At 42.8% G+C, this 23,224-nt stretch overlaps 1 protein-coding gene across 4 annotated transcripts in view; it reads left to right on the top strand.

Moving 5' to 3' along the window:
• The window catches only part of Ptpro (protein tyrosine phosphatase receptor type O), a 209,692-nt gene that overhangs the window by 153,235 nt on the left and 33,233 nt on the right, over positions 1 to 23,224 (top strand). Inside the window, exons 1-7 of one of the 4 annotated variants that reach the window (XM_028872181.2) lie at positions 5,004 to 5,430; positions 5,517 to 5,656; positions 8,418 to 8,550; positions 10,866 to 10,986; positions 14,466 to 14,534; positions 16,761 to 16,844; positions 22,365 to 22,400. In XM_028872181.2, coding sequence (XP_028728014.1) covers positions 8,547 to 8,550; positions 10,866 to 10,986; positions 14,466 to 14,534; positions 16,761 to 16,844; positions 22,365 to 22,400 — 314 coding nt within the window. In that variant the 5' untranslated portion in view covers positions 5,004 to 5,430; positions 5,517 to 5,656; positions 8,418 to 8,546. Of the gene's footprint in view, positions 1 to 5,003; positions 5,431 to 5,516; positions 5,657 to 8,417; positions 8,551 to 10,865; positions 10,987 to 14,465; positions 14,535 to 16,760; positions 16,845 to 22,364; positions 22,401 to 23,224 lie in introns of those variants that run through there. The other 3 variants (XM_028872179.2, XM_028872182.2, XM_028872180.2) reach the window with 3 other exon arrangements.

Genomic DNA, 23,224 nt, shown 5'->3' with positions numbered 1-23,224 from the left:
GAGTTGAGACAACAACTTACATAAAGAGGTTAGTTGTCCTACTATGGGAAAGATCACTGTGATTTAGTTAAATTCCGTGAGAAATGAGCGTTACTTTAGTTAAAATGGCTATAATGGAGAGAATTGAACAGGATCCAGGAGTTATTTTGGAGATTGGGGTTCCAGAACTTTCTTTTGGGACAGATGTAGGAAGTGGAAGGAAGAAAAATTAAGAATGACTCCTTGGCTTGGCTCTTGAGCACCTGTGTTTCATGGGTGTGCAACTCAGTGAGACCCAGAGACAAGCAGGAGCGGTGAAAGGTGAATGGTGAGGGGTGTGTTAAGAGCCTGTGGTTCTTCAAACGAGAGAGAGAGAGAGAGAGAGAGAGAGAGAGAGAGAGAGAGAGAGAGAGAGAGAGAAGAGGAAAACTATAGAAAACTAAAGTGTAGGCATCCAGCAGAGATGATCTGTGTCCAGAGATCACAGGGAACTTCTGCTCTGGGATGTCTGAGTTAGAGTACCATGGACTAATTAGACAAAGAAGTGAGGAGCCCTGGTTGTGGCCCACATTCTGGCACCCAGAGACTGAACAAAGAGAAGATTCCAGGAAGACAGGGTAGGATGGAGGGGCCAATGAAGGAAGAGAAAACCCAACTCCACCCTTGGAAACTACCCTTGTGAAGTTCTGCTTTCCAGGGTCAAATATACATGCAAGAAGCCAGAGATGAGAAACCTCCAAGCTTGACTGCCACAAGAATCTGCACATAGCAACGTGCAGTTCCCCTCTGAGCCAGATGGAGCCAAGAGACATGATTGCCTTCACACACCACCCAGCCAGGGGCTGGAGACAGAGCCCTGTACCTTGTGTGCATCTGCTTCTTATGTTTTACTGGATGAGGGGATATTTTGTTTTCTAAAACTTTCATTCTTTTGGCAGTCATGTAACAGACATGGGAGGAACTGCCCACACCCACTCTGTGACTTTCTCTTCCCTTTTTGGAAACTGGATTTTAGGACATCAGCTTGACATTCTTCATCTCAGTCATGAAAACTTAGATGTGAATGAGAATTTTTTAAAGATTTGTAAAACTTATTAGGTACATTAGGAATTTAATGAGTACTTCCCCACCCCCATTGTTAATAAGATTTTTTAAATATGTACTTTGTCTGCAGGCATGTCTGCACCACATGGTGCTCCCAGAGGCCAGAAGAAGGTATCAGATCCCTTGGAACTGGAGTTGCAGGCAGTTGTGAACCTCCATGAGGATGCTAGGAATTGAACCTGGGTCCTCTAGAAAAGTAGCTAGCTCTTAATCATTAATCCATCTCTTTGGTCTTTGATTCATAATTTAATACATTTTCAGATGCTAAGTGTTTGCCCAAGTGCTTTTTATATACTTCAGTATTCTTTTTTAAAATATTCAAATTGCTGATTAAATTCAGGAAAAGAGTCTTCCTTGGTCAATGAGAAGAGTCTGGAAGCCCCAGATCTGACAGATTCTTGTTGCTTAGAACAAACTCTCCTCATCCAGTTTTTATGGCATATTATCATAACTCATCCTGAGGAATTTCTCTCCTCTTCTCTCAGTCCCCTCCCACACACTTCGAAGAGAGCTTTCTCCTGCAGATTGGCTACCATCTACCTAAGCACCATGCTCCCTCCACTTAGCTGCCACTGCTTGTAGGGGAGATACTTGGTTTGGCAAAGTTGAGAATAATTTATAAGACCTATTCTACTGTAAAAAAAAAAAACTTAATTATAATACACATGAAAAAGCCTCTCAATTTGTATTGTTATACATGAAGAAAGTTCTAGAAAACTCTTCACAGTGAGGCTGAAGATCAAAAATAGATTTTTTTTTCCACATCAGTCATGGAGATGCTTTTTACAGAACTACTACTATATCATCTTACTAGCAATGCCACACTTATAAAACTCATCCAGTTTAAAGGAATAAAACACAGACAGTGAGGAGCCCATCTGCACTTTTGGATATAATGGGACCTCATAAATACCATTCAGTGAACAGTTACATCCATGAGTGACATTAAAATAAACAGTTAGTGGAACATCCTGCCACATGCCTTTAATCCCCACATTTGAGAAGCCGAGGCAGGAGGATTGTCATGAGTATAAGGGCAGTCTAAGTACATAGTGATTTCCAAGATAGAATAGTCTCCCTCTTGATCCCCTGTCCCTGCCTCCCCCATAAAAAGAAAGAAAGATGTAGATTAGCAAAAAAGGATGAATTTGGGACATTAAAGACATTCGGTTCTGCTCTAAGACTGAACATTAACCTGATTATTCCCTTGGCAACCTCCAAGAGAAAGAAGGGACTCAAAGGGTTGGGCAGCAGCTCTGAGTTCAGAGGTCATTTCCACCCCCAGAGAGGCAACAGCTTGGTCCTCTCACGATCCGTATAAATTAAATGGTACTTAGCATAGTTGTCTTCCATCCTGTCCAAGTTCTGTACACAGCACTTGATAGGGTTGTGTGTAGTGCTGTATTGTGTTACGTGCACATTCACATGGATGTGCACACACATGTATATGAGTGTGTGTTTGGAGGGTGTGGAGAGGTCAGAAGTCAACTGACACTTCCCAGTCACTCTCTACATTTCTTTCTGAAACAAAGTCTCATTCACCCAAAACCTGCTGATTCCAGAGAGCTCCAGGAATCTTCCTGTAGCTGTTTCTTCAATGCTGGAATCGCAGGCCAACATGCCTGGCTTTGTGTGTAGGTGCTGGGGATCTGAACCAGGTCCTGGTGCTTGAATGGCAAGCGATTTGCCAAACTTAACTACCTCTTTTTATCTGTTTGTTTTAATTAGGTTGGTTCTTAAGACAGGTTTTCATATAACCTAGACTGGCCTCAAACTTGCTTCGGAACAGAGGCTGCCCTTGAACTCCAGGTCTTTCTGCTTCTAAACCACAAGTGTGAGGATCATAAGTGTGTGCTGCTATGAGTGGCTTTGTAGTACATATTTTCAGAAGAGTAAAAGTAAAGCCTAGCTTTATCCAGTACTGCCCCGACCATGCACATTTGCTCCCAAGGACACGATTTTAAGACGGCACTGTGAGACCAAAATGAGACATCTTAGAAATAAGACCAAAATGGTTTCACCCTAAAACTAAGGCCTAAGATTTCTCCTTTTAGGTACAGGCCATGAGTTACTGGAATAGGCCATGAGTTGCTGAAACCGGTCAGTTCAGATTCCAGAAACCAGGAAGTGTAAAAGTACAGAGTCACAAGGTAGTCACAAGGTAATGACTGCCCGACTATGGAATGTGCTCTCCCTGGTTTCCAGGGTAAGTGACCACAGAAATGTCCCTACCTGAGGCCAGCCAATGGGAAATGGTAGTGGGCAACCACCCCCTTAGAAGTAAAATTAAGCCATGATTTCTAGAAAGCCCCTAGAAGCGAGCCAATCAGAATTGTACCCGTACTAGCACCCCTAAATGGTGTAACCTTGTGGTTTTTGCTTTTAAAAACTGAGCTTGCAGGGAGGTGGACACTTCCTCCAGCCTCCACTGCATTGGGTGTATTGGACAAAGTCCCTGCCTAGGCTTGTATTGCTTTTGGATATCCAGAATTAAACCTTGCTTTTGCATTCCAGCATGCTTGTCTTTCTGAGGGTCGTGATCTGGGCACAACAGGCACAAACCCCTGCAGGTCTAAACCTGACTTGAAGTCCTGTCAGCAGTGGAGGATGTGACCTTGACCTCTGACACTTGAGATTTCACCTGTCCCTTTTCTTCAGAAGAAAAGCAAGACAGAACCCTGCCTGGAGGAGTAGGTAGTGCTTGCCAATGAAAAGGAGACCCTGACGTATACTGTGCTTTTCAGTTCTCCAGAGCTGACTCTGCTCTCCTTTAACTCTCTCACCCAAACTTGTCACTTTCTCACTGGAAAATGACTTTCTAGTTAGATTCAAGTGCAGGCCACCTGCAGTGAGTCCTATTTTTAAATACTTGTTTCTCTACCATGCCATAATTCTGGTCTTCTACAAAGGATGCCCAACTCTGACCAGAAAGAACTAAAAGGGGTCAACAGTTTCAAAGGACATTCAAGCTCTGTGAAAATCCAGGACTAGGGACCAGATTCAGGAGAGTGGGGCAGAAATTATAAAGAAATCCAATTAACAACTGTGGAAGATCTGCAGCAGAGATCTGGCTATCTGAAATGGGGTGCAGATGGGAGAGCACACTGCCAGCTCTACCCAGAGGGGGGAGATACAGTATATCCAAGCAAGGGTTGTCAAGGGTATCTGCCAGCAGATAATAAGGACCCGGCTTCAGAACAGGAGTGGAACTCAACAGTTTATGTACTGGGGGATCTAGAAGGGATGACCACAGCATGACCACACAGCATCACAACCAGCATGACAATACAGCATCACAACACAGCATCCACCACACACCATCACAACACAGCATCACAACCAGCATGACAATACAGCATCACCACACAGCATCACCACACAGCATCAATCACCACACAGCATCACAACACAGCATCACCACAAAGCATCACAACACAGCAGCCACCACACAGCATCACAACACAGCATCCACCACACAGCATCACAACACAGCATCACAACACAGTGGCATGAGTAGAGATGAAGAATCCAGAAGTGGAAGATAGGAATGTAGAAAACTTACCAGAACAAAGGACCAGGCCAACTAAGCCTGTGACTCAACTAGAAAGGAACAGAAAGTGGACCAGATAGCACAGTGTGGGGCCCTTGACTAATGAATTAATTTATTGATCAAGATAAAAAGCCTATGATAATTTTTTTTTGAGATAAGGTTTCTGTATGTAGCTTTGGAGGCTTTCCTGGAACTCACTCTGTAGCCCAGGCTGGCCTTGAACTCACAGAGATTCATCTGTCTTTGCCTTCTGAGTGCTGGGATTAAAGGTGTGTGTGCCACCACTGCCTGGCTATGATAAAATTTTTTATCTCTAACATGTTATTGAGAATCTGGTTCTCTTCCATCATCCTTTTAAAAAAAAATCATGTTATCTTTTCAGTTTTATCTCTCTTAATTTTCACTAAAGTTTCAAGAATCCAGTCTTCTGACCTAAAAGGACCATCCAAAGAAAGGAAAACAGGTTGAGGCTAAGGTCCAAGCTTCATCATCCCATTAGGAGTGAGAGCCCCCTCCCCATCTTTCTGTTCTTCTTCTTCATCTTTTTTTTTCCTGTGTCTCATCCAAGAAGTTATGTGTTGTCAGGACAACGCTAACTCCAGGATGAATGACACAGAAACTATTAATAGTCTCTGGTTATAAAGCTGAAGTAGAAAACAGAAGTGTCCAAAAGGAGAAGTTGAGAACACAAGCAGGGAAGGACAGCACACATTTTGCCTTTGGATGGAGACGACAGGCTTTATGGAGGGGCATAGTATTCAAAAGTAGTATAAAACATGGCTCTTATTTGCCTACCTGTGAGTTCTCTGGACGTCCCACCCATTTACTACTAAATGAAGACATACATATCATTTCATTGTTTAAAACTTTGCTTTTCCTTCAGAACCAGCCCCTCCGAAATCACTCTTTGCAGTGAACAAAACACAGACATCGGTGACCCTGCTGTGGGTTGAGGAGGGCATTGCTGACTTCTTCGAAGTTCTCTGTCAACAGCTCGGCTCTAGCCATGATGCCAAACTCCAGGTACTGATTGCCTCGACTTTCCTTCTGGGTTACTTTTGGTTAGGGCTAATGAAGCAAACTGAAAACATTCTGTTTCATGGAATTACAAGAAGTGAAAGCTGTCTGCTTATTCATGTGGGCTTTGTAGATAGCAGTTGACAGTATTTATGCAGCATATTTATGAGGACCTTGACATCTAAAGTATACTTTAATAGGTGCTAGTTGCCCAGTTTTTGAAAGGTATTCTAGAGAACACAAAAAGTAGAATCAATACTTGTCTTGAATTTTTTCTTTTAATCATTTGTAAATTGTTTTATTAATTTTTAAATTTATTTTACAATTAAAAAGACACTACAAATAAAAGACATTTCAGGTATTGTGCAAGTAGAGAAATAAGTGAAATATAAGTTCCCCAGCAAAGAGTCATATTGGTGAAATAATTTAAAAGACGAAAATCTGAGACATAGTTATTGTTAAAGCTTTGGGGTCATAAACAGCAGAAACAATAAACTACCTTGTCCTCCAGGTCATGATGAAGGGTGGGAGAAGTGGACACTCAGCTCTGAGAGTAACTGAGTCAGAAAAGTAAAATAAAAGAGAAGGAAAGAAAGAAAGGAAGGGAGGGAGGGAGGGAGGGAGGGAGGAGGGAGGAGGAAGGAAGGAAGGAAGGAAGGAAGGAAGGAAGGAAGGAAGGAAGGAAGGAAGGAAGGAAGGAAGGAAGGAAGGAAGGAAGGCTTTATAGCCAGAGGTGGAAAGGGCAGGTTAGTGAGGGAGTTCATACACTGTAGGGGGTAGAGTAATTCTTCCAGCATGAATAATTGATGCTCTCTCAATAAGTGAAGGCCTTGTGCCTGAGAAGGAAGGAGGGGAAGGCTGGGAGAGCAGACCTTTTCCCACTGATTGCTGAGATAATGGGCTTTGATTCCCCTGCCCCTTTGATAGACACATTTACAAATTTCTCTCTTTTGATCTGTGCTGAGACGCTGAGCCCTGTCTCTGTCCTAAGAACCTTTTGGAAAATAACTGTCCTGCCACAGATGGATTTTCTCCTCTGTAACTCTAGTGATGTCTTCCATTAGCAACACAATGGTTAGTCAGCTACCTGGGGCAATTTAGTCCTGTCAGCCAGTCTTTCTTTCCTTGCTGCCATTCTTTTCTGGACAAGGTGATGGGTAGGATGGGAAATCAGTGCTGCCGGCCGCCATCTTGTTAGCCTGGAGTGTTTGGGGATCTTCTTTAGAGAAAGAGTGTCGGGCTGGTTTATTTTTCTATTGTGCAGTATGAGTGCCACTGCCTGGCCATGGAGCCACCAAATGAGCCATTTACTCTTCTTAAAAGTGAGATCCTTCTGCTTCTGAGCACCGTCTATCACCATGCTTTGGGTGGGTGTGATTAAAAAGAAGAACACAGACTAACAGGTTAGGTTCTTAATATAGAGAGAGCCACTACAAGGAAAAGGATAAAGAGCAACACCCCTAAGCAAACACATAGGAAGCCAAGAACAAAGGATTCCTCAACATATGAAAAATTGATAACCTCCTTCATGATAAAAATTGCAAAATAAAACTACTAGACATGGCCAGGCAGTGGTGGCACACGCCTTTAATCCCAGCACTTGGTAGACAGAGCTAGGTAGATCTCTGTGTGGTCAAGGATACAGCCAGCATTGGAGACACACACCTTTAATCTCAATACCATAGAAGACCTGAAGGTCTGTACAGACACGCAGTGATGAGACAGTCATGTGTTTGGGTTTACAACCAGTGAGAAGGCAGAAAAGAAAGAATATCAAGACAAACACACAGGAAGTAGGTCTCTTTCGGAGAGGTAGGACCGCCGCAGAAGGAAGGGTAAGGTTTTAGCTCTGAGCTCTGACCTCTTGGCTTTCTTCTTTACATTGGTTCTGTGTTTCTTATTTAATAAGACTGTTGGTTACATCTACACTGTGCTCAGAGGCTGACTTGATCTAAACAATCCCTCATCTCATAGGTGATTCCAGGGTCTGTCAAGCTCATGATCAATGTTAACCATCACACATACATGAAAACACTATACATATGTTCCTATGTTTGCAAGATGCTGTATTACTTAGTACTGTTTACAATAGCAAAGAAATCAACAAACCAATTGAACCTTCATCAATAGGAGGCTGACTTGTGTGCACTCCTTAAAAAATGATAAAATAAGAGCTGGGAGGATGGCTCTGGGGTTAAGAACAACTGCTCTTCTTGCAGAGAACTGAGGTTTGGTTCCCAGAACCTACACAGTGGTTCACAACTGTCAGAAACTCCAGTTCCAAGGGATATGGTGCCCTCTTCTGGTCTGCACAGGCACTAAATGCATGTGGTACCCATATATACAGACAAACATTCATATGTACATACATATACATAGTTTTTAAATTTTTTGTCGTTTAAAAAAGGATAAAACAGCTTAATACAAACTTATAGTAAGAATGCCAAAAGATACTGATAATTGAAGTGAAAACCAGCAGAGTAGTGTGTGAACTATATCATCATCATTCATGATTGTCTACATGACCTCTGCATTCACACCTCCATCGAATATGTACAAGGAAGGAAACGCCCAGTAATGTTGGCTGCTTCCATGGAACAGAATGACATGGCAGGGATTAGAGGAAGGAGGAAAGATTTTTTACTATTGACTTTTCCATCTTTTAATTGCTTTACTCTACATACAACCTTCTTGGTACGAAAAACTAGTTTTAAAGACAAAATAAATAAGGATGGCACGAAATGAATTTGATTTTCTCCACCTCCAGGAGCCGATAGCTGTTTCCTCCCACGTTGTGACCATCTACAGCCTCCTTCCGGCCACTGCCTACAACTGTAGCGTGACCAGCTTCAGCCACAACAGTCCCAGTGTTCCGACGTTCATAGCTGTCTCCACAATGGGTAATTGCACAGAACAAGGCAATCTGCTCTTTGGATGTTTCTATATGTTCTTTAATGTTTCGTTTTAAATATACATAGTCTGTCTTTTGATGGAACCAGTCTTCCACTGAAAACATCCCAAGGGTTCAGGGAGCCCTTGACTCCAACCCCAAAGTGCATTTGACTAGAACATGTGACTTAGAAAAAGATGTATGTTGTCTTGAAATCTTTTTTCAATATATAAATATAGAATAACAGTATATGGATTTTAGATTTTGGTTATTTGGGTTCTTTCTATTTTTATATTAATAAGTATGATTGCTTTGCCTGTACCATGTACCCACCTGGTGCCCCCAGAGGTCAGAAGAGGGTGTCAGATCCCCTGGAACTAGAGATAGAGGTGGTTGTGAGCCAACATGTGGGTGCTGGGAATCAAATCCATGTGCTCTGCAAAAGCAGCCAGTGCTTTTACCTGCTGAACCATCTTTCCAGTTCCATTTTAGGTTATTTTGAAAATTACAAGTAAAAATACAGAAAGCCCTAATGTATGCTGTAAAAAGACTAGCAGAATCACCAAGGCCACCATCCTTGGAATCAATAAGAGCGGTACACACATTCCTGACCAACTCACGCTCCTCTATACTGGTCCTTTGCTGGCTCTGGTCCAAGAGTAGTTAGTTCCAACTCCTACTTAAACTCAAAGCGAACGCTGCTACTTCAGCCATGCTAACGGGAAATTAGTGATGAACCCAGGGCCTGGGACAGTGCTGGCCTCCTCGCTGCTTTCCTGCATGTGCACTGTTCACAGCAGAGCGACAGACCATCAGTGAAAATGCCTGTGAGGACAGCCGTGCATACGAGCACACTGACCCTTTCATGGGTTCGCTCTTGCATCTGTCACACTAGCCGAGGATTTAGCTGCTGACTGCAGGGATGAGTAGTATGGGCTTTTGCTTTGTTTTCTTTCTGAGTCTTTGCGATTTACTTCTTATTTATAAGAAGAAGAGATGAACGCAGACACGGGCAGTGTTTTAATGGTGTTTCATCTCACATCTCACAGCACTTTTTCTCCTGGATTTTGCTTGACTTGTTTGTTTGTTTTGCTTTGTTTTTGTTTTCGAAGAGTAAAGTTGATACATGCTCTCACTACATAGTCCTAGCTGGCCTGGAACTCATAAGAATCCCCCTGCTTCATTCCTTCCTTCAAAAGCTGGAATACGCCATACGCCACCGTACCTGGCTTCCGAGACACTAAAAATATACTTCAATGTCTATTCATTCTTGTCCTTTCCCTGGGAACCTAGAGCACCAGGTGAAATTTTCTGTCCGGTTTACTTACAAGTGAAAACAAATAAGCTTGGGGAAATAAACTTCCAAAGAGAGTGGACTAGCCTGCTCCTCTCTCTTCTCAGCACTCGGCCACAAACCCACACAGAGGTGGCAAGCAGCAAGTACTGAAGTCACTGAGGATTGGTTCGGTGGGGTTGTGAGATGATTATCATGCAGCTCAGGCTGGCCTCAAACTCACCATATAGTCCAAACTGCCCCCCAACCTTTAACCCCCTGCCTCAGCCTCCCAAGTCCCGGGCGACAGGATGTGCCGCCATGCCCATCAGTTCTGTTGTTCCTGACCTGCAAAGGAGGACGTGTGTCTCCCCTGGCTCACCATGGAGACTTTTATAAAGACGTGGAACCTGTTTCCCTGCCTCTGGTATCCTGTTCATATGATGAGCAGACCATTCATCAGAGAAAGCACATGAGAGCAACCCCACTCTCAAGGACTCTCCAATTTATTAATAGATTTAATCTCTGCGTCTGTGCAGATGGGAAACCTCTGAGCATATGGCTACAGATAGTCAGAATGCCTGCTTCTGGTAACGTGTAAAATGCCGCCACAGATGGCAGCTCACTAATGCCTTGCTCTTAGATATTATTAACTGAGAGAAAACTATACAGCTGTGCTTCCTGACTTTAAAATAAGAACCCGCCACCATTCAAAGTTTTTGAAAATGTTAAACAGTGGTAATGCCTGGTAATGATTTTTAATTTTCAAATAGTTGCATTGATACCTTTCACATTTGCAGCTTTTCTTTGTAAGAGCATCCTGTATGCCGGGGGCCTAGGCCACAGACTCAGTTTCTCCACATACCTGAGGACCATCTGTCAGCCCCAGAGCTCTACTGAAGACAAGGCGCTGGCTGCCTTAGACAAACACGCTTGTTGCTTTCATCATCTTCATCATAATCTCAACGTTCCAAGGGGTAGATGAGAGTCTAGGAATGGCTGTCAGCCTCCGTGTCCTGTAACCCATAGCAACATGCGGCTTTTCTCTTTAGTTACAGAGATGAACCCTAACGTGGTGGTGATCTCGGTGCTGGCCATCCTCAGCACACTGTTAATTGGACTGCTACTAGTGACCCTTGTCATTCTCAGGAAGAAGCACCTGCAGATGGCTAGGTAAGGAAAGTGTGCTTGTTCATTTCTCTCTCTCTCTCTCTCTCTCTCTCTCTCTCTCTCTCTCTCTCTCTCTGTGTGTGTGTGTGTGTGTGTGTGTGTGTGTGTGTGTGTGTGTGTGTGAAAGAGATGTAGTAAGAAAAGTGTGGATGTTCATTTCTGTGTGTAAGTGTGTGTGCGTGTCTGTGTGTGATGTAATAAGAAAAGTGTGGTTGTTCATTTCTGTGTGTGTGTGGTGATGATGTAATAAGAAAAGTGGGGCTGTTTGTTTCTGTGTGCATGTGTGTGTGTGTGTGTGTGTGTGTGTGTGTGTGTGTGATGTAGAAGGAAGCCAGGGCCTTGTGCATTCTAGGCAAGCACTCTACCACTAGGATAAGCACCAAGTCCTCTTCTTTGGACACATTTTCCACTACTTTCTTCACATTGCTGGACTAATCTATCAGCTCCCTGAAGACATGGCTGCTCATTTGGTAACAACTGCTTTTGAGAAATTTGGTTCAAATGTTTACTATACACTGTTGACCAGCTGGATTACAAAACAATGTCTTTTAAAGTTTGCGCTCCCATCATGACTTAAGCAATGACTTATATGGTATATTAAAAATAAGCTAGGGGTAGTAGCATGTGCCTTTAATCCCAGCCCTCTGGAGGCAGAGACAGTTGGATCTCTGTGAATTTTGAAGTTAATCTTGTCTACATAGTGAGTTCCAGGCCAAAGAAAGGCAAGGAGAGAGAGAGAGAGAGAGAGAGAGAGAGAGAGAGAGAGAGAGAGAGAGAGAATCAAGTCCAATGGGAGTTTACAGCCTAGCTAGCAACATGTATAGGAATAGATCTTTTTAAACACATAAACTGACTCAAACTAAGTACAAGGATAAAAATGGAGGTCATGATAGATGACAGTGGTCACTTGTCAATATGGCCACCAGCTTATGAAGGTTGGTATTGCAATAACTCTTAGGATGCTGGGGGACTTGTACATTGTGGGGCTACAGGGAAAACTATAACATTGCATTCCTTAAGTAAGGTCTAGACTTAGAAACTGTGAACTTGTGCAGGTCACCAAAACTTTATAAAAATTGTTAGCTTAGCAAATTCAAATAGATGCCTGCTATGTAGCAACTGCCCTGAATACTGAGTGTCTGGCTGTACTGGACCTTGGTAGCACTTGATAGAGTCTGCCTTACAATGGGGGAGACAGATAATATACACTAAAGACAAAACTACAGCTTCATAGTGTGTTAGAAGGTTATAAGAAAAAATTATGGAGATCAGCAGTGCCAGAATACAGAGATCCCAAAAGGTTGGTGAAGAGTAACCATTTAAAACAAAGGCTTGGGAGGCATGGTGAGGATGTCCATACATCATCTGTGGAAAGAGTGTCCAGTGTAAAGAACACCTGGTGTAGAGGCTCAAAGTTATGGCTAATGTATTCAAAAATGGCTGAGATGCCTGGACAGTTCAAGCAGAGGGGGTGCAGGGAAGAGTAGCAGGTGATGCCCGACCAGAGAGGACTTCACAAGCCTGATGCCTGATCAGAGAGGACTTCACAAGCCGTTGCAGGGCCCTCGGCTCCCACTCTGGGTGAAATGAACAGTGACGGCAGAGCCTAGAGCAGATTGAGATCCGATGGGTTTTGACACATTCATTTTGGTTTTATGTAGAAAACAGGCTATATTAGGGTGACGAAGAGGGGGCACATGAGCTGGAGGAGGTGTTATCACAGTCTAGGACAGTGGTTCTCAACCTGTGGGTTGCAATCCTTTTGGGGGATCAACCAACCTTTTCACTGGGGTCATAGATCAGATATCCTGCATATTAGATATTTATTCATAACAGTAGCAAAACTACAGTTATGAAGTAGCAATGAAATAATAATTGTGGGGTCACCACAATATGAAGAGCTGTATTAAAGGGTCACAGCATTAGGAAGGTTGAGAGCCACTACTCTAGGAAAAAGACATGGTGGTTTCTAATCCTGAGTATTAGCGACAAAGGAGGGAAATGTCCGGATTCAGAATATTCCCTGAAAACAGACTTCATGGGATTGGCTAAGAAACTGAATTATAAGGGGAATGCATAAAGGATAACTATGGGGGTTTGGCCCTAACATCAGAAAGGACGGGGCTGCCGCCAGAGAGAGACCAGTGAGGACTGCAGGTGTGCACATGTCAGTCAGGGAACATCAAGATTCCACTTTGGGGAGGGAGGAGTCTGAATTAACTGTAGACACGGGTGTGGAGGAGGCAGCCCGTTCTGAGATTCAGATGTCTAGGGTCAATGTTGGCTGAAGAGAGAAATGTAAGAAAGCAATAGAGTTGAGCACACTGAGCTTAGGCAGGTCCAAGCCCCTTCCCACTGTACCAATCCCCAGGGGAGACCTCGATTTGGGGGATGTGGGGATGTGGGGTGGCTTGGGAAAGAGGGCTAGGGGGTGGGAGGAGGGAGGAGGGAGAATCTGTGGATAGTATGTGGAGTGAGTAGAAAATTTCTTAATAAAGAAAAATGAAAAAATAAAATTGAATTATGGCAGAAGAAAAAAAAGAAAGCAATAGAGTTGGGAAAATCAGAGGATAACCATACATAGGAGAGGAGGGCGTCGGATGACGCTGTGGGACAGCTGGGTGGGAACGTTTCCAGGAGGAGGGCCTGGAGAGATGACTTGGTGGGTCTGAGTGCTTGATTCACAAACCTGAGGACCTGAGTCCAAATCCACATAAAAAGCCAGGTGGAGAGCAGAGAAGAGGACTCCTAGGCCTGTCTGGGAGCCAGCCTAGCTCCAGGGTTAGTGAGAGACTGTTCCTCAAGGGAGTAAGATAGGGAGTGATAGAACGAGACTCTCTAAGTTCTCTGTCCTCTTCTGGTCTAAATATGCATTGCGCAGGGTCCTGTGCCTTGTACGCACACATGCATGTCACACACACAGAGATACAAAGAGAAACAGAGAGAGAGAGAGAGAGAGAGAGAGAGAGAGAGAGAGAGAGAGAGAGAGAGAGAGAGAGAGAGATTTTCAGAAACACTGTAAAAGAAAACTAAAGATTGGTGGCCCAGAAGCCACCAGACTTCATATCCTGGGAAGAGGTGGGGTGACCGTGACCTGCATTTAGTAGACAACATGGCAGTAGCATGCTGTAATATCCAGTTTTGAGGACGCATGCAATAAACAGCCATGCACAAGTGCAATGCAGAGGGGCAGCAATGGAGGTGCAGATGTATTCTAGGACCATGAACACTTTTTGAAAAGGATTGTGAGCAGACTCTGTTTCAACTCAAAGAGTTTGCTTTGCCGCACTTCAAGGGGCTATTTTTGTGTTTTATCTTTCTTTGTTTTTTTGGTATTGTATGCAAAAGAGAATCACACAAAACTTACATTATCTTTTAAAAAAAAATGCTGTCATGATAAGCTGGACAAAGGCTTTCATGACCTTCTTGTTAGGTAGAGCGCTCCATCAAGGAGTAACCTTGGTTTTGCCTCTTTCAAACAGGGAGTGCGGAGCTGGCACATTCGTCAATTTTGCGTCCTTGGAGAGGGAAGGGAAACTTCCCTACAGTTGGTGAGTATTAATCTGGGACATGTCTCCAGCTGGCTTAGCTAGCCAGCACATGCGCCAAATTTGATTTTATTGTCTTTAAAGCATAGACAATTTTTTTCTGGTTGTTCTTCCTTTATTTCAGTGGGCAATCAATGACTAGATCATCATGAGTCAAAATGGTTTCTAGAAATGGAATACAATTCTTAAGTAGAGGAAAAAGAGACCATGAAGTCATGCAAATGGTCCAAAGCTGTGCTGAGGAAGGGCTCCAGTACAAGAGGCCCGGGAGGAGACTTAAATAAAGCAATGTGGCTGAGTGTCTGGTGATGAGAACCAACACTTCCATTCAAAAATGAAGTAAAGATGTGCAGCCCAAAGCTCTCACCTCTTGGATCAAAGACACAGGCAAACTAAAAAATTGTACAAGCCTCTTGTCATTTCTAATCAGGAAGGAAGATCCTAGAGGGAAGAGACGTTTAGAGAATTAGAATAATGTTGAGAGATAATTTTGATTGCCATTATACCAAACTACAGTGTGTAATAAATAACAATACTGTCCAGCCTAGTATTCAGTTCATGATATCCAAGAAAATCATCAATTAAGTAAACGTTTTCCATGCAATTAGGGCATGTAGTTTACAGGCTACCAGAGAAGTGATTAAATGAACCCACTTTCACCAAAGAGGCTAATGGTAAAGAAACAGATCTGAGAGACCAGAAATTTCACCCTACAGAATCAATGGGGAAAAAAACTTATTTAAAACGTGAAATCTTCCTTTCTCAGTGTGGATGATGATCACTCTAGTTGAAAACAAGATTGAAATGAGATTCTGTTTGATAGTACTGCTCTTTGGGTCATTTTACATTTTTAACATGAAGAGAGTTTTTCTATTAAAATATGATCAATCCAGTTATGAAGAAAGAGAATTTATAAGTCCTTGATGCTGACAATTTCAGACACATGAGAAGGTTTGTTCTACTGTGTTAGAACGCTTCTCAAGATTAAGAGACTCACCAACTCCCGTTTCTTCCCTTTAAAAGACCAGGTCCCCAAAGCACTGCTATGAGGCCCGTCTAGAAATCGTCCCTATTGTTTCCATGACCCAAGAAAGCCATCTATTAATGAGCTTCATAGTCAGTCACAATTTGTAAGATTTATAGACCGCTCTGGGGAAACTAAAAGCAAAGAAAAGAATTCCCTTCAGGACATTTCTATAAAATCAAGTAAATTCTCCTGCAAACTGCATTTCACCAGCAGGAGCATATTCCGAGGGAGTGAGATTAGCCATCTCAGCGGGGATTTGTTCTAACTAAAGTGACAAGATGACAACTTTCACACTATAGATGCATCTAAGGATATTTTCCAGCCCACATGAATGGATGGTCTGTCTTCAGTGCTGTTGGAATACCTGCAATCAGATTTGAATCAGACATTTTACCTCAATTAGAATCAAAATGCAATTACTGAATGTTTTACTTCCACTCTGATGAGAACCAATGAAAAACCCCAGGCCATGGATGAGGTGTTGAAATTGAATGAATGATACCCAAGTAACATTGGAGTTGGTACTTTAAGGAATAGCTTTAGAAATTGGATAAGGGCTGGATGGTGGTGGCAAACACCTTTAATCCCAGCATTCAGGAGGCAGAGGCAAGCAGATCTCTGTGAGTTTTAGGCCAGCCTGGTCTACAGAGTGAGTTCCAGGACAGCCAGGGCTACACAAAGAAACCCTGTCTCAAAAAAAATGACACTGGATAAGGGTTTAAATTGAAAATACCATTGAAAGTCACATCAAGTGGTTCAGCTTGATAAGGAAGCCTGGTCCACCCCCAGAGCCCACTTAAGTGACCTGACTATCTATATCCACTCAGACGAGCTGCTGTTCTGCTGCCTGGCTTCTTAAATCAGGTTAGATTGGGAGGGGCAATGGCTGAGAATAATGCGCCAGCCAGCTAATGAGCCTCTGTGAATCGAATGAAAAATGAAATCTCCTAAGAGCAGAGGAATTGATGCCAAATAAGTTGAAGATGCTGTCTCTGATTACAATGAGGACTTGTGTGAATAGAAGTTGATTTGGTCAATATCATAGCCTTTAAGCCCTCCATTGGAAGCCTACAGAGGGGAATGATATTTAACTGCGGTATGAGTTGACCCTGGCAGGTAACTTATTGATATCTGTTCACAGCTGAATTACTAACCCTTACCACGTTTTCATCTTTGCATCTGTTGTTTATTAATGCTCACAGGCGTAGGAGTGTCTTTGCTTTCTTAACCCTGCTGCCTTCATGTCTTTGGACTGATTATCTTTTGGCATTTTATATTAACCCTTGGTAAGTGATTTCATTTTTACTATTTACCCAACACAAAGTCTTTAAAAGTTAACTTGCAGAAAGTAAATAAAATGGGATTAAAGGACTTTTTTTCTTGTTGGTTATTTCATGTGATTCTCAGCACTTAGGATGATGAGCAAGTGGAAAGGTATTGAGATAGTGAATGGTTCCCAGATGCCTACCGTGTCTTCCCAGTTAAATCTCCTGTGGTTCTCTCCAAAGCTTTCCTGTCCCATGTTCCTTGTCATTTGTGTCTTCTTGGAGTTGGCTTGTTGGCCCCCCATCTTTGAACCCCATTTTTATTCCCATCCCCACACATGAGAAAACGCTTTATTTCTGGGAAGGTAAATGCAGGAGGTAAGGAAGGAGACTCTGCATCTGGAGACCTCTTTGCTTTCATAACAACCTCAACTCTCTAACTATTGAATATCTAACTACATATAAGCCCTTCTATGCAATTATCTTTTCTAATACCCCGAAGTCTGTAACATGTGATGGTCCTTTTAGAGACAGGAAAACAGAACTCTGGGCTCCCAGCTAGACAACTAAGGCTGCACTTGCAGAGGACCCAAGTTCAATTCCCAGAAACCACAGTGTGCAGCTCACAGCCGCCTGTAACTCTAGCTCCAGGAGACCCAGTACCCTCCTCAGGCACCTGCATTCATGTACATAGACTTGGTCGTAAACCCATGTACACATAATTCAACAGAAAAAGCACCTTCCTTTGGCCTACTGTTTTATTAGTATTTAAATCACATAGGCAATCAAGGCTTGAAGCACATCCTTCTTGGCTTTTGCTACGCTATCATGATAATGGTAATAATTGTGATAATAAACTTGACTCTTCAACCAAAGAATCCAAGATCATTTTCTCCCCTAAGCCATCACACAAATAGTCTTTCAGGAAACTGAGAAAAATCCCAAACACACACATACACACACACACACACACACACACACACACACACACACACAGTCATTTTCTTTAAGCTAACACATGGTTGCTCAGATAGTAAATAATAATAAACAGCTACCTGAAATGTGGGCAACGTGAAGCAGACTTGGAAGGAAGCAATAAAAATATCTCAAGGAGTGGAATAGTGGTGTGTGTGTGTGTGTGAGAGAGAGAGAGAGAGAGAGAGAGAGAGAGAGAGAGAGAGAGAGAGAGAGAGAGAGAGACAGACAGACAGAGACAGAGACACAGAGACAGAGAGGGGTGGGGGAGGGAGAGGGAAGGATCAGGGAATCTGAACAACTATTCATGCATAGACACCATTGGCCAAATATTCTTCTAGTGTTCTGAGGGCAAAAGGAATACAGGTGATGTAATTTATGATATCGAGCTGCAAAGAAAGAAACATTGAAAAAGACTTCCTCGGTGAGCATTGTTACTACAGAGTCTGTACATAAAAAACAACAACAAAAAAAAAAAACGAGGGAAGTTCTTTGAAGCAAGGTCAACCATATCTCACTGCAGTAGTATCCACTACCATTCTCTTGGCTGTTGCTTCTTTTGGGGTTCAGACTTCACCATAAACTCAGAGTGTCCTGTGTTTAGTATCAGATAGTCTCCGGGTATGAGTAGTACATGTTGATCCCACCTTGACCTTCAAAACCTGCGTTACCTTTCAGCTGAACCCCACTCATCCTCCTCAGGAATTCCACCTGTGCTTAGGATGCAGGCAGTGACTAGAGGGTCCACCACAGGTTTAGTTAAAACAAGAGAGGGCTGTGTGCAGTGCTGTATCCCTTTCCTTGTTCAGTCCCTCAGATCTTCCCATTTTCTATGGTCATGACCTGTGTGTCTTTCTTAATGACCTGCTGAGGAACAGATGGCCAACCCCTTCAAGGTCCATTATGGATTGATGTATTGATCAAATAGTGTGAAACCCTGGTTAAGAGGGGCAAAATGCCCTACTGTTTTTAGAAGAACATCTGAGGCTGTAAATAGTTGCCTCGAGGTGTGAAGAGACAGTTCAAGGTAAGAGACCAGTCTCTGTTGTCACATCCCAATCAGAAACACACACACACACACACACACACACACACACACACACACACACACACACACAAACAGCTCACGTTCTCCACTGCTCAAGCTGCAGGTCCTTCCCTGCATTTGCTAAGTCTCCCTCCAATGCATCTGTCTTCATATGCCGTCTACCTGTTAACAGCCCCAAACAGTAGAGCTACACCCCCACACACTTCCAAAGCATTCTCCAGCTCCCTCCGGGAGCAATGGATTTCTTTAAGAGATGAGTTTCTGTTGATTTGCTACCACCCTCAGAGGCCTCTAAAAGTTTGAGAGGAAATCCAGAGAGCCCATCAGACAGTTTCTCGAGGTCTGATGAGATCTGCCACCATGTGGTAGGTGTCTGGCACTAGTGCCCCGTCAGTTAGCCTCCCTGAGGATTCCTGACTTCAGTGGTCTTGGAGGCCGACTCTCTTCCAAAGCATCTCCTACTCTGAACTAAATTTACTGCTGTTTCTTTTCTCTGTCAGAGCCACCTGCACGCCATACTCAAACATTCACGCTTCGGCTCTAACTCCTAAACATTTATCATTTTAGGCACAGGGTGACATTCATTTACAGTATTCAGATGTATGCAAGGTCATTGGTCATTGAGTGCTGTGTTTGGAGTAGTATACAAACCTAAAGGCCTTTTTTCAGATTTTATGGTGGGGTTTGTTTAGCGTGTGGAACAGCTTCACTTATGAACCTGGGGACCTCTAGGGTTTTATACTTTGTTATTTTTAATCACTGCATATTCCATGTCTCTGTTATAACCTTGGATTCTTTTAAGGGATGGACTGCAGTGTGGTTAGATTTTACAGGCTGTTGTGGCTCTGTAGAACTCAGGAAGAATCCACTTTCATTTCTCTGTCACTGGGGTTTTGAACTTTCTCTTTATTGTCTCTCTCTGTCTCTCTCTGTCTCTCTCTCTCTCTCTCTCTCTCTCTCTGTCTCGGCACAGTACTCAAAAGCGTAGAAAGATGCTCTCCATGTGGCTATGGCCTGTCGTCAGTCAATCTTGGCATATTTCACAGCCTTCAGATACAGGGACACTCCAGATTCAGCAGAATCTAAATAGAACATTGCAAGTGGCCACAAATCATACAGACGGACCCTCATGGCCACAGTGCATCATACAAAATACGCAGTGGAATTTTACATCACACTGAAAGTTCCCTCAATGACAAATGGGATTAGAATGAAAAAGTGTGTATCTGTCCTCCATGAATCTGGTTCCTCCTGAGCTGCCATGTACCAGCAGCTCGCTGCTTCAGCATGGATGTTTCAGCAGTTCTCTCTTGCACAAACCCCTTTGTTTCAGATCCCTTTTGCAGTCTGTTTGGATAGGAAAGGAATTTTTGTTCACTCTCAGTTTCCTGATCCTAGCAGGGCTGTCAGCCACCTGCCCCGGCATTCTGCTTTCTCAAATTGCTGACGTAATCGGCTGTGTTGCATTCCTGAAATTAACTTACTACCGTGAGAGCTGAACCAAAGGAGGGCCCGTGCAGCTTTCTTTAGGTTCCAGCATCCTAAGTGATACAACTACGTCCAACATCAGTGCTTTTGAAATGTTGAGGGAAGAGTTTTATTTCTTATAAAGTCTAAGAATAAAAGACAGAAAAGATGAGGCCAGGGGAGCAAGGGAGAAACAGGAATGAAGCAAGAGCCATCTTCACTTGGAAGAAATAAAAACTTTCCAAACCTGGAAACTCCATGTACCACTATGGATGCTTCCCTATAATCCTGACCTGACTACCTCCTGTCTGTCTACAAGCCTCACTTTGCAGGACCTCACAAGCCGAAGTCAAGGATCAAGTTAGTGTTATTCTTTAGACAGTTTGAGAATAGTTCATAATCTTTCCTCTTACTGGTATGCATTCATTATACACTGTGGTATATGTGTGCTCTGTGTGTGTGCCTGTGGTGTGTGTGTGTGTGTGTGTGTGTGTGTGTGTGTGTGTGTGTGTGTGTGTGTGTGATTGCAGGCTCACACCACATTGGACATGTGGAGGCCAAAGGACAGCTTTCAGAAGCCAGTTCTTTCCTTGCTCCTTGAGTTCCAGGGGCTGGACTAAGGTTCTCGGGCTTGTCAGCAAGACCTTTTACTGTTTGAGCCAGCTCCTGGCCCTCATACAAACATTTTCCTCAAGTATGTCATGGGCTTTGAGCATACTTGCCTTCTATATCCAACCCACCATCCTTCTTTCCTTCTTGCTAGTCCTGCCCTGCTCCCCAGATAGCCCTATTTCTACTTTCGTGCCGTATATAAAACGGCATATAATAATAGAAAAGAATACAAGATGTGTAATTTAAATAGAAAAGAATACAAGATGTGTAATTTGCATAGCTGACTTACTAAGTGAAAATGTGAGGATAATATGAATTTAAGATATTTTGCTTCAACTCATTATGATAAGCATTCATTGACAACCCACTATGGTGTCCATTGTCTGTGTCCAGCCCTGAAAGGAACATCATCTAGCAAGTGGGATAACATGACTCCATACCACATAAGAAATGGCTACTTGCCAGATGCTATGAAAGCATGGGGAAAATACTGCTTCGTTCTTTTAAAGGCTTTCTGGAGCTGAGATATCCACAAAATCAGTTTTAATGTACAAATAAATAATTTGGTACATAAAGGTACTTGTACCTATTACTGATTATTTTCTATTGACATTTATTTTTGAAAGCATGCATGTCTTCATTAAAATATTTAAAGACCTGTGATATTGATTACAGCAATATTTACTATCATTTCATTCATAAGCTCAATTAGGCTAACACATGCCACTTGAACAGATAATACAATGACACAGTACTTCAAATAACTGCTATCATAGTGTGAGGTGACACAGTTGATTCTTTTACCCGCTGCATGAAAGCAATCACTCTAAATAATCCTAAGTAAATGTAATTAACCAAACCATACATTAACACTTCCTATGCTTGAGTTAATGGGTTATTAATGAATTAAGAAGAAACATGTGGCAGGTCTATTTCTTCATATATGTTAGAAGCATAAGAACGTAGAATTGTGTAAGTCACACTCCCACAGCACTCACACAGTTCACCTCGGAAATGACAGGCAAGGCTATTTTAGTCCGTAACTAAGACTCCAACCTTCAGAACCCTGAGCATTTGTTCTTTATCCCCCATTTTCTTTCTTGTCTACAGACATTGGAAACCAGGAAATAGATGTTTCCATTGCTCATAAAACATTCTAGTAAGGTAACCACCAGGAGTCAGCAATTTTATCTCTAGGATGCAGTTTTCAGCAAATGGGAAATATGAAATGCAGGTGTAGTCTCACAGCCTGGTGGCGTCTTAAAATGAATCAGAAATAGTTATCATTTTACCTAAGGAAGACAAATGCAACAAATCTGAGGTAGAATAGTTAATAAAAAATAAATAAGGGGTTGCTTAAAAAACTTTAAAGGTCTTTAAAGTTTAATCATTTTAACCAACTTTTTATCCTGATAAATGTATTTTTGTTCAATTTTCAGGAGTAAAAATGGCTTAAAGAAGAGGAAACTAACTAAGTAAGTCTGTAGTCCTGTTACGCTTAGAGTTTCACCATAATGATCTTCACTTTCCAAATTAAAACCTATTTTATCTCCCCTTCTGTCGCTGTGAGAAAACACTCTGACTCACGTAACTTAGGAGAAAAAAGGCTTTATTTCATCTTACAGGTTACAGTCCATCACTGAGGGAAGCCAGGACAAGAGCTCAGTAAAGAGCCAGATGTAGTGCCAATGCCTTTAATCCCAGCACACAGGAAGCAGAGGCAGGTGGCTGGCTCTCTGTGAGTTCTAGGGCAGCCAGCCAGGGCTGTGGATTGAGAACCCCATCTCAAAAACAAAACAAAAAAGAACTTGAGGCAGAAAACATGGAGGAACACTGCTTGCTTAGGTAGCTGCCTTCGACAGTACAGGACCACCTGCCCAGAGACCCTCTGTGCTACCCACAGTGCTCTAGGTCATCTTACATCATAAACAGTCAAGACAACTTCCCACAGTCATATGTACCCTTGGGCTAATATGATCTGGGCAACCGCATGAATGAGATTCTATTCTCAGAGAGCTGAAGGCTGTCAAGTTGAGCTAACAGGACGAAAAGATCACATGCTTCCAAAGAGAAGGAATGCCTCAGAAGAGGTGGGTACGTGTGGAAAAGCTTTACACACGGGGATGGAGTGACCACTAGAGATGCTTATCACAGGATCCACTCCAGGAAAAACATCCGTTCTCACCATAGGAAACCACACAACGAATGGATTGTTAGGACCTACAGAAAGCTGGCAAGAGGCCATGTCAAATATACGACCATTTCATATGTACATAAAGGTATACAAGAGCCTCTGGTC

The sequence above is a fragment of the Peromyscus leucopus genome, chromosome 3 (assembly GCF_004664715.2).
Source record: "Peromyscus leucopus breed LL Stock chromosome 3, UCI_PerLeu_2.1, whole genome shotgun sequence".
Taxonomy (NCBI): Eukaryota; Metazoa; Chordata; class Mammalia; order Rodentia; family Cricetidae; genus Peromyscus; species Peromyscus leucopus.
This window is presented reverse-complemented; position numbering and strand designations above follow the sequence as displayed.